Source organism: Perca flavescens, chromosome 16, assembly GCF_004354835.1.
Source record: "Perca flavescens isolate YP-PL-M2 chromosome 16, PFLA_1.0, whole genome shotgun sequence".
Lineage (NCBI taxonomy): Eukaryota > Metazoa > Chordata > Actinopteri > Perciformes > Percidae > Perca > Perca flavescens.
The window spans coordinates 22,453,964-22,468,624 of record NC_041346.1 but is presented as its reverse complement, the minus strand read 5'-3'; the positions used below and the strand labels follow the sequence as shown (position 1 = coordinate 22,468,624).

Below are 14,661 nucleotides of genomic sequence, written 5' to 3'. Positions count from 1 at the left end.
ATGCTTTGTTTGTTATGAAAGGAGAGAGACGACTGGACAGTGACAAAGACAACTTTGAACGCGGGTCAGAGGACAAGTTTACGATAGAGGCGCCAAACCTGGGAAAGCTGAGGAAAATCACCATTGGCCACAACAACAGAGGATCATCAGCTGGATGGTTTCTAGATAAGGCATGTCAAATCTACACATGCGTGCATCATTTATTTTACAGATGTGCACACATGCATAAAAACACTCATGATGGTGCATTGTGTTTCTTCCCAGGTAGTGATTGATGACATGGGGAATAAAGAGTTGTATGAGTTTCCAGTTAATCGCTGGTTTGCCATGGATGAATGCGATGGCAAAATACAGAGAGATGTGTTGGTTGGATCCGTGCAACCAATGGGTGAGAACAAGCCACTATTTCACTGCAGAAAATTTAAATGTAATTCAAAAATGTAACTCTTTTAGGGAATTACAATGTTGACCAAACAACTACACAATTCAAAACAAATACCAAGGATATATATGCTGATTTCTAAGAATATATTGTCATAGGCTATTATCAGATCTCATTCCATTTTAAATCATGGATACAAATATTTTTTTGTGCATTTTCCTGCATGTACTTAGCAATCGTATACAATGTACAAGTGATGACTGGAGATGTGAGGGGTGCAGGCACCAACTCCAAGATCCACATGGTCATGCACGGCTCCAAGGGCTTAAAGAACAGCGGCAAAGTCTTCCTGGAGGGTGGTGCCTTCGAGCGTGGTCTCATTGACATTTTCAACGTGGAGATTTGTGAACTGATCAGCCCGCTCAGCAGGGTCACCATCGGGCACGACAACGGGGCTGTTGGTGCTGGATGGTACTGTGAAAAGGTACTACACCTCTGTTTATGCTAACAGAGTGATTCTCAAAGTGTTGTTTACTCATCAAGCATCCGTTTCCCTTCTAGGTGGTAATATATTGTCCGTTCACGGGCATTGAGCAGACATTTCCGTGCGGGAAGTGGCTGGACGAGGACGAGGGGGACGGACTGATTGAGAGGGAGCTGTACGAGATGGTCTCTCTCAGGCAGAAAAAACAGAAGAGTGTGTGGCTTTATTAAACTCATATATCTCTCATCATTGAAAGAAAAGCAAATCAGTCATATTCTCTTTACCAAAAAGAATTCAAGTTGCATTTAATCGACTTATATCTATCTATCTCTGTATGTAGGTTTCTAATTAAACTAGACTAGCCTACTTCAAATCTACTTTTCTTTTACTCCAGAGTACCCATGGTCCCTGTGGATTTTGACATCAGATGTAAAGGGGGCAGGGACAGATGCCCAGGTGTTTCTGCAGATCTATGGAGAAAAGGGCAAGTCTGATGAGATCAAACTGGAAAACAACTCAGATAGTTTTGAACAGGGCCAGCTTGATAAATTCATGGTAAGCCTTTGCTCATCTGCTTGACAGGGCACATTACAATGTCTTCCACTGTTAAGTTCTCACACTGATCTACACTAAGTTCCTAAGGAATCATATCTGTTGTCTGTATTATTGCTGTAGATTGAAATGCCAGACATTGGAAGGCTGCTGAAAGTGCGCATCTGGCATGAGAAGAGATCTCCATTCGCTGGCTGGCATTTAGCGAAGGTGAGACCCCTTGCTCTTTGTATCTGATCTGTAAGCTGTTCATTCTGTTGTAGCGTGTCCCCTCTAAGCACTAAGTTAGACACTGAATTAGTTTAATCTTGCACCTGATCTCAGTAATAAAGAAAAGCGTATGTGTAAATAAGGCTGCAATGCAAATGTTTCTCATTAAAGAAATCTATGGTTTTCTCAGTTATAAGCTTTCAGAAAAACCTTGACAATCAATTCGGTTTGACGAGTATACAGTACTAGGAAGCAGTGGCATTTTTTGGCACGGGCGAACCAGGCAGCCGCCCGGGGCAGCATTTTTTCATGTCTCAACTTAAAAAAAAAAAAATCCTCTATGCCGCAAAGCGGTTTTCTGTTATCTACCGTTTCACTGTGTGGGGAATTCCCCACACAGTGAGCTGCAGGCGCCCTGCTTGCACCCCCTACTTTCACAATGAAATGGACTAATCCGTAACGGTGCGGGTGCGAAAGATAAACACACTGTGACAGGAGAACTGGGAAGTACACAGAGAAGGAGCAAGACTAGTCTAAACCTTTCTTTTATGTCAATGGTCTAAACGCGAAAATAAAACAAAGTTACCCAAGCGGCTCAAATAAAAGAAAAAAGCAAAAAGACATGTTTTCAGCAGTAGCAGGACCTTCATCAGCTCCCGTGGCTGATGATAGTGGTGTCGGTGTTGGTGTTGGTGTCGGTGTCGGTGTCGGCGGCAGTGGGATGCACAGTGAGGAGGAGACTCAGAAGGAGAGGGACAGAGATGAGGGAGTGAGGGTACAACCTGCGGTAAGCACAACTCCCCTTAAAATACTTTGCCCCTTGATAAAACTGAGTCAAAAACTGAGTGGTGGACAAACTGTTGATGATAACACTACAACAATAAAAGACGTAGGCATGCTTTACTGTATGATTGCATTAGTAGCCTATATAAACGTTGCACATCATGCAAACTTTCTTAACGAGAATTGTAGCTTTTCTATCTGCATTGGCAGACAAAAACTCATGATAAACCTCTTCAAATTAAAGCACAGAGCCTCTTGAAATGATAAAAAAACAGCTCACCTTTTTCAGTCCTTCTGAGTTTGCAGGTATGATGTAGAGCTTGTTTTATGATTCATGAGGAGTATGCCGTTTTATTTTATTAATAAATGGCACTTTTTTGAAGTATTTAATGTGTCAATTTTCACTGATTCTTGCTTTACATGGCGTTAGTAGTTTTAAGGAGTAGGAGTTGCTATACATATTCAGGGGAACGCAAGGACCGGTAGTATTTGTGATCTTATGGGGTGTCTAGGCCAAAATACCAGGGCAGATCCGTCCCTGTCAGTAACTGTGGCTCAAGCAGAGAGGAGCTTTTCCAAACTAAAGTTGATCAAGTCATACCTGAGGTAAACCATGTCCCAGGACCGGATCACTGGCCTTGCCGTCATCACTATCAATCACTCAATAGGGGAGCAGATTTCATACTATAACATCATAGATAATTTTGCATCAAGGAAGGCCAGAAAGGTCAGGTTTTAGTTTTAGTTTGTGTTTGCTTAGGGCGCCATTCAATGTAGAACCGCCACTGCTAGGAAGTAACTTATTTTATCTCACTTTAATTTGGAAAATGTGTGTTAATGTCACTGCTTCAGTTTTCATTGTCTGAAGGGATCATGAACCAGAGATGAGGATGTGTATGATGACACATGAGGCTGTGACTTTCTGCAGGTCACTTTGCTCAAAACCCTGACAATGGAGAAATATTCTTTTGAATGTGGCCGTTGGCTGGACATCAATGAAGACGACAATGAGATCGTCAGAGAGCTTCCAGCTACCGGAGCACTCATCAATGAGCCGCTGCCTTGTAAGAAACACTGATGACACACACATATAAATGTGCTCGGTTGATCCTAAACACAAACAAGCTGTTTGATAGAGAGTCAGTGCAGATTTTCAAACTCTATGTCTAGGAGCTTTATGTAATATAATGTGAGTGTCCTTTTATTTTTATTTTTTTCCAGTGATAAAGTATCGAGTCACCATCTGCACTGGCAACGTCAGTGGCAGTGGCACCGATGCCAGCGTCTTCCTCAATATTATCGGTGACCTGGGTGACACAGGGGAGCGACTCATGTTTATGAGCAAAAACAATGTCAACAAGTTTGAAAAGGGCAATGTGAGTGCATCATTAATACACAAAAATAAATATTGTCTGGGAAATGCACTGCCAACATTTTTAACCAGTTTTCTCTCTGTCTACCCTCAGCACGATGAGTTTCTCATTGAGTCCGTGTCCTTGGGCCAGGTGCGCAGAGTGCGTGTCGGTCATGATGGTCGCGGTGGAGGCTGCGGTTGGTTCCTTGATAAGGTGATGGTCAGAGAAGAGGGCCAGCCAGAGAGTTTGGCCATTGAGTTTCCATGTTTCAGGCAAGGCAATATTACTTTACACATAACTTAGAGGAATAGTTTGATATTTTGGGATATACAGTTATATGCTTTCTCATGTCTCTATTGTATATATCAGTGTTTCCCACAGACTATTGTGTGGCGGTCCGCCTCACTATCAACACCGTCCGCCGCACATTGTGTTTCGTTATTATTATTATGTTTTTTAAACGCTATATAAAATACGTTCTTCTGCATTTCCTTTCCCTGCTCATCTCCGTCTCTCTGTCACTTGTGTCTTGCTCGCTCACACACACACACACACACACACACACACACACACACAGCTCCTCCCACAGTGTGGTGTTGTTTTTTTTTTAAGCCCCCAAATGTCACCTTCCAGGCACCGCAGCAATGGTTATGTTTAAGGTTACGGTGAGGGTTAGTGGCTGTAAGGCGACTTTGAAGGCTTAAAACCCACTGTGCACACAGCGTCTGTCTCCATCAAGGAGAGAAGACGGCTGGCGAAATTCACAAGTTCATGAAAGATTGGTATCTATGTCGTGAACACCTTTACACAATCACACATTCACAATCACCGACACAACTTTAGAAAGTTAACTAGTCGCAAGTTTGCGGTAAAATGCAGTTGGGTTGTAGAGGTCAAAACACTATATGTAGCACCTGTGAATCAAATAAACATATTATAAATAATGTTATGTCATTTTTTACTCTTACACTGAATGTTTGCTGCTTAAATCCAGATGAGTATTGAAAAGTATTTTACGCAACTGAAAAAGGCACGTGTTGAGGATAAGGACCAGCCTGAACCGGAGGTATCGGTCTGAAACCGAGCTCAACAGTCCGACCAGTGTAATTAGTTATGTTTTTAATTGGTTTTACAGTATTTTCAGGCTTCAGCCAGTGAAAGAGATAGATTCGTTAGGCATTGAAGTAGGCGATGAAGACAGCATCCAACTGCGTGCGTCTCTCCCCCCCCACACACACACACACAGTATAAAGTGTAAAAATAGCAAATGGTGGGTTCGCAGGGAGTGCTTTCAGTCTTTATGCCAAGCTGCTGCCTGTAGCTTCTTATTTACGATACAGATATGAGAGTGGCTTTAATCGTGTAATCTAACTCATGGCAAGAAGGCACATAAGTGTCTGTTGAATTTTCTTCTTAGTTAATTTGTCTGTAACCCACCAAACAGCTGGACAAAATTGCCCTGAAAGCCTCATAAACCGGCCATGCTTACGTTCACTAGTTCTCCAGTGGTGTGTGTCTAAGTAGTTAAGCAGCTGATGGATGAGTTTGCTACTACAAATAGGCACTAAATGCACAGTGGTCAGCCAGCTCTTTCCTTCAGTAACTGGAGCCGAAACCGCAAGGCGGAGGTGCAGTGTTACACCTGGAAAGAGGCTCTTCCTGTCTGTCTGTTAAAAGGGAAAGGTTTAGTAGCTTCCATTGCAATACAACGTACAACTGTTGTTTGTGTTGCTTGTAGTGGTTATGTTCTGTTTGATCTTTTTTTCAGATTGGTTTATTTTGATGCTAATGGTGATTTCATTTCCTCACAATGATCAATAATACTTTAGGCTACTTTTACTTTAGGGTTTTACCATTTCTCCCCTATTCCTTGTGTAAACTAAATATGTTTCTATGTTTATGAATTATTATAAGTTATAAATGAATCCACAAATTAAATATTCAGGGTGGTTTGGTGGGAGGGTTGATCTCATTCTTTGTTTAATGCTACATGATTCAATTTGTCTGTGTCTTTGTGTTTTTCTTCAGATGGTTGGACCGTAATGAAGATGATGGACAGATTGTCCGCGAGTTAGTCCCAGCCGGAGATGGCCTGCGTCTCTTTAGTGAGTGCATAAATACCATTTTAGGTTAAGCAAACTAAAAAAGGACAACATATCTTATTAATGATTCTTAAAATTACTTTTAATTTCCATCCGTCCACCCTCCCAAGATGTCAGCTACCACTTTGCAATCAAGACAGGCAGTGTAAATGGGGCCAGCTCAGACTCCAGGGTGTTTGTCAAGCTGTATGGGGAGAAGGGTGATACCAACAAGACAATACTGGCAGTTTCCGACAACGACCTCAGGAACTACTACGAGACGGGACAAACTGACATCTTTACAATTGAAACCTTTGACATTGGAAAGGCAAGTTTGGACGCGAACACACTTCATGGAGAACAGAGTTTATGTTTACTAATTCTATTTTATCCTCTTATGTCCTCTGTGTTTACAGATCAACCGTCTCCTGATTGGTCACACTAATGAGGGCTTGCGAGCTGGCTGGTTTTTGGACAGTGTGCAGATCTCTGTGCCAGTTCATGGGATGCAGTACATGTTCCCAAGCCACCGCTGGCTCTGCAAAGACGAGGCTGACGGGAAAGTGGAGGTTGAGATCTATCCCAGTGAGATCTTGGACATCGAACAATGTAAATAACATTAAAAGTACTCTATAGTCAAAATTCATAATTTTAAAAACAGTAACATTAGTTAATTAACATTATGAGTTGAGGTGTATTGCTCTGCTCTGCATAATCTTTCCTCCTGTCATAATACTGTGATGCCCCTTCTGTAACAGTGATCAACTATGAAGTAACAGTGGTCACAGGGGACGTGCGTGCAGGTGGCACCAATGCCAATGTCTTCTGTCAGATCTACGGAGATGAAGGAAAAACTGAAGTTCTCGCTCTCAAGAGTCGCTCCAACAATTTTGAACGTGGCACCACTGAGATCTTCAGGGTCTGTATAAAGCCTGTGCCGTGTTTTTTAAATGTATGCAGGAGATTTAAGTTCCTGGTTTGACCACTGTTTGATACCTACAACCAGGGTTCAAAATTAACTTTTTCGTCTACCAGCTAAACGGCTAGCGAATGTTCAAATTTTACCAGCCTCTCAATAAACTAACATTGTTTTTTTTGGCTGGTGAGTGAAGCAAATCTACCAGCCAACTGCATATTTTCCCAGCATTTGGCTGGCGGATGGTGCTAATTTTGAACCCTGCCTACAACCCAGATTGAGGCTCAGGATGTCGGTAAGATCTACAAGATACGTATCTACCATGACGGGAAGGGTATCGGAGATGGCTGGTTCCTGGAGACGGTGGACATAAAGCGGCTGTCGATGGCTATGGTGCTGGTTGAGGTGAAGAAGGAGGAAACCAAGAAAGACAAGAAGAAGGACAAGAAAAAGAAGAAGAAAGAAGAAGAGGAGGAGGTGGAGATGGTTGAGGAGCTGCAGGAAGTGGTGGAGGCATTTACTTTCCCCTGTAACCGCTGGCTGGCCAGGGATGAGGAGGATGGGGAGATTGTGGTCGAGCTGCTGACTGAGGACAGTGAAGACCTGGAGAGTAAGTAGAGCATACATATAATGTGTTGACCCATTGTTATTTGCTTCCAAAGGCTAGACTGTATGTTGTATTTGTGACATTTTGAATTAATGTTGAATTAGGCATGTAGGGAGCGGTCCGTTAATCAATGCGCATTCTGTACTTCTTAGCGTCACAGTTCATCCGTTTATTAAAGAAAAAAGAAAAAGAAAAAAGCATAAATAAATCAATAAACTTCAAACAAAAGTATTCTATAGTTATGCAGATTCTGTGTTCATGTGGTTGAAAATTGTTTGCTCTCACCCGAACACCTGTTCACCACGCCTCCAGAAAACATTATCCTATCGGCTTTCACACATCATTCATCATAATAGCAATGATGAGCCAAATAACAAAATGTAAACAGACATTCCAATTCATTATCATCATAATATACAATGGAAAATGCATGATGTCTAAGCATAATTAGAAATTAAATAAGGCAAATCTGCAAAATGGCTCCAACAAGGCATATGTCATCAGGTGCAACGTTAAAATGTAACCATGATCACGCACTTTCTAACTGAGTTTAACTGTGTTTTTCCTCTTAGTGAACTCATATGAGGTTCATGTGTTCACTGGGACAATGTGGGGGGCGGGGACTGATGCCAATGTTTACATAAACATCTATGGAGAGATTGGCGACACTGGGGAGCGACGGCTCAGGAAGGCAAACAACCTGAACAAATTTGAGAAAGGCCAGGTAAGATTAGATGTGCTCTTTTTTATGTGATAATCTGAGTGTTAATATTAACTTTTTTGTGCAAAAGAAATGTCCTGACATTTTGGGAAATGTTTGTTTGTTAAATATGAGGCTAGAGTCAGGAGACACTTTTGATCTGCTGTGTTCTGCATGGTCATGATTGTTATCATTGGTACTGTTTTCCTGGATAAGCCTCTATTGTAAAACAAATGGTGGATCTAAGGAGCCATGCAGGTTAAATACAGATCAAATAAATTAGTAATGAGGTTCTCGTGGACTGCTAAACTGAGACCTGTGACTTTTCTTGACCCTTTGTCACTGGTTTGTTTGCGTGTGACCTAGGAAGACATTTTCAACATCACAGCGGTCGACTTAGGGATCCTGAAGAAGCTGAGGATCCGACATGACAACAGTCAGGCCAGTGCCGGCTGGTTTCTGGACAGAGTGGAAATTGTAGACAACAAAGATGACACCACGTAAGTTATGATGACGTTAGAAAGAGAGCAGCGGTATATCGGCACTTTAATTCAGAAGTGTAACTGCAGCTTCACACAAATCCCTTGAATAATTCAACCAATTAATTATAAAAAATGGTTAATCAGTCATTTAATAGATACATGATATACACCTCGCTGAGTCGTTCTAGACACCAAATCATTGCCGCAGGTTTCACAAAACAGCATCATCCTACATGGCAGGCAGAAACGTTGCACATAAAATGTCTATAGAGCTCCACCGTGTGGCGTGAAATGTTACTCTGAAATATTCTGGTAAAGTGTGTAGACTTGGCATCAATCTAAATAGAGATGGCCATTTTCTTTAAGTATTTCTGGACACAGGGACATTTGACAGTCCTAAACAGAGATTATTGTATTGATACTATGCAGACTGCACACTGCACAAAATACCTATATATTATATATGGTGTTTTAGGTACTTTTTCCCTTGTAAACGCTGGCTGGCTACTGATGAGGATGATGGACAGCTTGCCAGGGAGCTCGTTCCTGTGGACGAAGCCTTTATGAAGAGAGGGGATGATGATGATGAGGAAGACTCTGAAGCCACACTTGGTCTGGAACAGAAAGGTGAGAGCAACATTATGGCTGCCCTCAAAAAGAGAGTGGAGAATCAAAGTGACCTCTGACAAAGACATTGAGCTTTTTTTTGGTTATTGACTATGAATAATAACCACAAGATTGCCTAATGCTTCATTTGTGGTTTGCTGGTTTCTTATAATTACAGCCATGTCAACAACATACACAGTGAGGATAAAAACTGGTGACAAAAAATATGCAGGAACTGATGCTAATGTCTTTATCATCCTGTACGGCACCAAGGATGACACAGGTAATACTTCCAACTGTCATACAGAAATTATATCTGTAAAAAAAAATTAGATCTTGTATTTAAATGATTAAATGACTCTATGATGTGCGCACATATACAGGGATAATTAACATGAAGGCTTCAAAGACTCATAGGAATAAGTTTGAGCGGGGTTTGATCGACGAGTTTACTGTGGAAGCGGTGGACATTGGACCACTGAAGAAGCTGCGTGTTGGACATGACAACTGTGGTACAGTAGGATGGACTCCCTGCCTGTGCAGTGAATAATGCAAAATGTGTCCACATGCGCGATGATAAAGTAATTTGTGTTAATGTTTAAGGCAGAGGATCAGCAGGCTGGTTCCTTGACTGGGTGGAGATTGATGCCCCGTCTCTTGGACAGAAACTGCGCTTCCCCTGCGGCCGTTGGTTGGATAAAGGGGAGGATGACGGTGCCATCGTCAGGGACATTTTCCCAAATCCTCTTCAGACGGAACTCTACACACCATGTAAATCGTCATTGCATGACAGTCAACGTCACTCTCACAAAAATGAAGATATTTGTCCTTTGATGCACACCATTGGTTATGTTTGAATGTGTTTTCATTTTGTAGTTGTTCCTTATGAAATTAAAATCTTCACGAGTGACGTGTTTGGAGCCGGCACAGATGCAGATGTCTTCATTGTCCTGTACGGGCGAAACGCAGTGTGCACCCAGCAGAAGTCTCTGTGTGTCAACAAGAGGGAGAGGATAATGTACTTTGAGAGAGGAGCTGAGGACATGTTTATTGTTGAGGTACATGTAACATGTATAGTCATAAATAGATGAATAAGAAGAATAGGTGCATTCATTAAGCTTGGTTGACCAGGGCAGTACAGTACAGCAAGGCCATCAGTGTCTTTAATGTAGTAAAACAATACTGAATACAGTATTAATTTAGTAATGTTTTCTGCTCTCTGTGCAGCTTGAAGATGTGGGGGATTTAATTGAAAAGATCCGGATTGGCCATGACAACCGCGGGGTCAACCCAGGCTGGCATCTGGACAGAGTGGAGATCAGACGTCTGCTCAGGAAGGGAAAGGTACAGCCTACGAAGGACAGATCCTTTACTTAAGCTGCAGTACTGCAAAATAAAAATACTCTTTAAGTAAAAGGCCTACATTGAAAATGTAACTTGCATTAATGTATGTATTAGCAAAATGTCCTTAAAGTGTCAAAAGTGGCCATAGTGAGTGTCTGTTATATATTATATTGTTGGATGATTATTACTGATGCAGTAATGTGTATATAGCATTTATTTTAGTAGGTCAAGGTGGAGCTATTTTAACTACTTTATATACTGTTGGATACTGTCATCTATAACAATGCATCATATTTTAAAAGATGATCATATGTTTTGTACGGAATAATCTGTTAATAAATGTAGGGAAGTAAAAAGTAAAATCTTTGTAAATCCGCCTGCCTCTAGAAGTGGAGTAGAAGTATAAAGTAGCATTGAGTGTGTCTCAAAAAAACACTGATATTGATTTCAGTACTTGCACCTTGTATGCTTAACAAACATCTCATACATGTGTTGCAGAGGATTTACATTTGCCAACATCTTACTACTCACATCTACTTGTAACACACAAACACTATTTTTGGTCAGCAGGTGGAGATGTTCTCCTCACAGACAGATGAGGGTAATCCAGCACCGTGGTTTCATTTTTCATCCTACTTACTGAGCCGAGACTCAGACAAAGACAATAAACTGTGTTCAATGATTCTTCTCTGAGGCATTGTTTTAGCCCTGTGCCTACTTCTCTCTCTCTTTAGGGTTCAGAGACCATCATATTCCCATGTGAGCGCTGGCTCGCCAAGTCGGAGGATGATGGTGAAACAGTGAGAGAGCTGGTGCCCTCTGACATCATCACTGAGAAACTTTCACGAGACGGAAGCCTGAAAGTCACCGAAGTCGAGGTGGAAGATGCCCTGGAGAGTATGTCAACATATGCAGACAAACAATACATTTATACACACTAACATGCAAAAATATGTGCAGGATTTGTTTTCCTGTCTTGGTTCTGTCTGGTCCCCACTTTTCTGAGCATTAGTTCAGAAAGACACTTTTCCCTTCAGGTCTTTCCTAATCCCTGAGTGAGTCTCTGTTATGACAGTGGCATCAACCAGCAATAGAAAATGGCTTACTTTTCACTCTATTTTCTGCCAATTGCACTCAAACCGCTTGTCTGTGATCATCGTCCCCACTACAGCTCACACATACAACGTGTCAGTGATGACAGGTGATGTGAATGGAGGCGGCACCGATGCCAACGTCTTTCTCACGATTTACGGGGAGCTCGGGGACACCGGGGAGAGGAAACTCAGCAAGTCGGAGACAAACAGCAACAAGTTTGAACGGGGATCTGTAAGAAAGCATTTTGTGTATTATCTAATGAAGTGAGGATAGACAAATAAGCTTGACACAATGAGCATCTTTACAAAAAAAACTGAATTACAGCAAATATTACAACAAAAGTACAAACTGCATGATTGTACTTGTGTTATTATTTCACCAATGGTCACGTTTTATCTCCCCAGGTGGATAAGTTCACTATTGAGGCCGTTGACCTCGGACAGGTTTTCAAGATAAAAATTAGGCATGATAACAGTATGATGTGTTCGGACTGGTACTTGGACCAGGTGGAGGTAGTTGACGGGGATACGGAAGAGGCCTTTCTCTTTTTATGTGAACGTTGGCTGTCCAGGAAGAGGGAGGACCGACGCACTGAGAGAGTCTTCTATGTTAAGGTAGCATGAAAGACATCAGTGTGTGACAGTGTGTAAGAGCTAGAAATAGTAAAACACATTACATGACTTGGTTGACTCCGACAGCATTCTGTGGTCTGCTAATTCTTGAAGCTGATTCAAGACCTGCATCACCCTGTCGGGCTAATGACTGCCTTGCTCTACATTATCCTTTACATAGTAGAAAGGAGAATAAAAGTAGTAAGGCACCTTTTGGGTTTACCCAAATTACAAAAAAAAAAAGTCACTAAACCATCATGGTATCTACCTGACATGACATAATGTAGATGTATGTGCTGTGAGGATTTGAGATAACAGTTTCTTAGGTTTTGGGTTTTCATCCTATTACAATGAAAGTGAAAGGAATTTTGTTGGGGTGCTCACAGCATTGAAAAATGACATTTGAACAAGACAAGCATTCTAGAGCCACACCAGCAGCTATGTGTGGTTGTGCTAAATTCTAATGTCAGAATGCTAAAATGCTTACAATAACAACATTAATATGCTGCCATATAAATGAATGGTAATGAATACCATGACTAAGTTAATATATTCAAAAGGCCCTATTAAACACACATAGACTTCGTGTTCCTATAGATCTTAGCATTTGTCTGTGTTGATGTGTTTGTCTGCATCACTGTGTGTGTGTTGTGTTCTTTTAGGGTTATGAAGGAGTCAGAGAGAGCCTAAACAATAAAAAGAAGAACTCAGCCCCAACAGTAAAGAGTGTCGACAGTAACATGAACAAAAAGAGCAAAAAGAAGAAGGAGAAAGAAGAAATTGAGCTCCCGAGTAAGTAAATCTTCAGAACTGCATGCTGGATTTCTTCTTTGCTCTGTGAATGTTTGTCATTGATATTCCAACACAGACATCTTTATGTAATCTCTTGCTGTCATGAATGAATAAGTGCTGTGCCCTTCCTGTGCAGTCATACCATACCACATCACAATCTGTACTGGACTGGAGCGGGATGCGAGCACCACCAGCAGGGCTTATGTGATCATTATCGGGGGCAATCACACCCAGACAGAGAGGCTGTGGCTTGACCTGCCGGACGAGAGGAAGGGCTTTGAGGCCGGCTCTCTGGAGAGCTTTCAGTCCCACGGTTCAGATGTGGGGGAGATCAAAAAGGTTGAGGTAAGGGAGGTGGGAAGCTTTTAGAATTTCAGTGATGATCGTGCACTCTCATGCATCCACAGGCACGCACGCACACACATGAACGTGCAGAAAAATACACCCACGTTGTGAGAAGTGATTGTTTCTCGTGCTCCCTGCAGCTCGGTCATGATGGGGCCACTCCGGAGAGCTGCTGGCTGGTTGATGAGCTGTCTGTTGCTGTGCCAACCAAAGGGGTCAAATATATCTTTGCTTGCAAGTGCTGGCTGGCCAAAGATCGGGGAGATGGTTTGACTGCTAGAGTATTCAACGTGCTGGATGCAGAGGCCATTTCTATCTCCCAACAGGTATGTAAATGTGAGCAAGTTGACACAAGCACTGTCATATGGCTGATAAACATATATCACATATAAATCAAATTACCACAGCGGACTAGTGATAATTAGTCCATTTCTATTATACTGTCACTAATGAAACCAGTGGAGCTATTTACTTTAAGAAAAATGGTGCACAGATATAAAATTCTGTCCAATTATACCAGCACTGTTGCCCCTCGGAATAATAATTAACATTCATTTCTAATCAATACATTTATCTGGTCAATATCTTGGTTTAGATGGGATTTCAAATTCTTTTCATAAGGCATTTGAGTTCATTAAACGACAACATCCAGCCTGTTAGAAATATTCAGATACATCTGAGATGGGGGAGAGTACCTTTAGTTTCTCGTCTTTTTTTTAAACTAGATGCAGTAGGCGTAAACATCCGATTTATCGAAAGAATTGAAGATCCCTTATTGTGCTATTATGACACTAGAATCTTAGAAATAAAAGTATAATTCACAACAAATGGATTTCTTCAATCAATTTATTTGTCACGTGAAATCATATAAAAATACAATTTCAGTTGAAAATCTTTCAGTTCCTTCAATGTATGCATTAAAAACAGTGGGTGGTCTGGATCTTTAATGAGTCTCTTAGCCTTTTTCTTGCAGCACCTGGTGTAAAAATCTTTTAGGCAGGGTAGGGCTCCGCCTGTTGTATGTATGTTGTATGTTCAGCCAAACGAACCACGCTTTACAAGTTGATTTATGGGTAAGGTATTAGACATCTCTGGAAAATAAGTTTTATGAAAATTAAAATGTTCTAGGGCTCATCCTGGTTGATTTTGAGAATGTTTCGAAAGCGTAAAATAGGATTACTTCTATAAATATATGGAGCCCCTTAACTTTGGTGGCCCTTTAATAAATTGGGTGAAATTATACACAGTCATATTTCAAGTAAGATTATACACAACAAGTATCTTTTTAAGATATCTGATTATTAAGGGGCGTCGGA

The 14,661-nt window shown here is 41.4% G+C and overlaps 1 protein-coding gene across 8 annotated transcripts in view; it reads left to right on the top strand.

Annotated features, from left to right (window-relative positions):
- Nucleotides 1–14,661, top strand: part of loxhd1a (lipoxygenase homology PLAT domains 1a) — a 38,088-nt gene that overhangs the window by 13,523 nt on the left and 9,904 nt on the right. For 6 of the 8 annotated variants that reach the window (XM_028601326.1, XM_028601324.1, XM_028601325.1 and 3 more), the window contains 28 exons: nucleotides 22–170; nucleotides 265–388; nucleotides 616–866; nucleotides 944–1,079; nucleotides 1,261–1,421; nucleotides 1,542–1,628; nucleotides 3,340–3,475; nucleotides 3,633–3,787; nucleotides 3,878–4,038; nucleotides 5,795–5,871; nucleotides 5,979–6,175; nucleotides 6,264–6,456; nucleotides 6,606–6,766; nucleotides 7,040–7,373; nucleotides 7,943–8,094; nucleotides 8,437–8,570; nucleotides 9,028–9,179; nucleotides 9,337–9,441; nucleotides 9,542–9,670; nucleotides 9,762–9,929; nucleotides 10,035–10,216; nucleotides 10,386–10,502; nucleotides 11,237–11,399; nucleotides 11,674–11,828; nucleotides 12,002–12,211; nucleotides 12,871–13,000; nucleotides 13,137–13,345; nucleotides 13,486–13,671. In XM_028601326.1, the coding sequence (XP_028457127.1) occupies nucleotides 22–170; nucleotides 265–388; nucleotides 616–866; nucleotides 944–1,079; nucleotides 1,261–1,421; nucleotides 1,542–1,628; nucleotides 3,340–3,475; nucleotides 3,633–3,787; nucleotides 3,878–4,038; nucleotides 5,795–5,871; nucleotides 5,979–6,175; nucleotides 6,264–6,456; nucleotides 6,606–6,766; nucleotides 7,040–7,373; nucleotides 7,943–8,094; nucleotides 8,437–8,570; nucleotides 9,028–9,179; nucleotides 9,337–9,441; nucleotides 9,542–9,670; nucleotides 9,762–9,929; nucleotides 10,035–10,216; nucleotides 10,386–10,502; nucleotides 11,237–11,399; nucleotides 11,674–11,828; nucleotides 12,002–12,211; nucleotides 12,871–13,000; nucleotides 13,137–13,345; nucleotides 13,486–13,671 (4,514 nt within the window). Of the gene's footprint in view, nucleotides 1–21; nucleotides 171–264; nucleotides 389–615; nucleotides 867–943; nucleotides 1,080–1,260; nucleotides 1,422–1,541; nucleotides 1,629–1,656; nucleotides 2,416–3,339; nucleotides 3,476–3,632; nucleotides 3,788–3,877; nucleotides 4,039–5,794; nucleotides 5,872–5,978; nucleotides 6,176–6,263; nucleotides 6,457–6,605; nucleotides 6,767–7,039; nucleotides 7,374–7,942; nucleotides 8,095–8,436; nucleotides 8,571–9,027; nucleotides 9,180–9,336; nucleotides 9,442–9,541; nucleotides 9,671–9,761; nucleotides 9,930–10,034; nucleotides 10,217–10,385; nucleotides 10,503–11,236; nucleotides 11,400–11,673; nucleotides 11,829–12,001; nucleotides 12,212–12,870; nucleotides 13,001–13,136; nucleotides 13,346–13,485; nucleotides 13,672–14,661 lie in introns of those variants that run through there. The other 2 variants (XM_028601331.1, XM_028601332.1) reach the window with 2 other exon arrangements.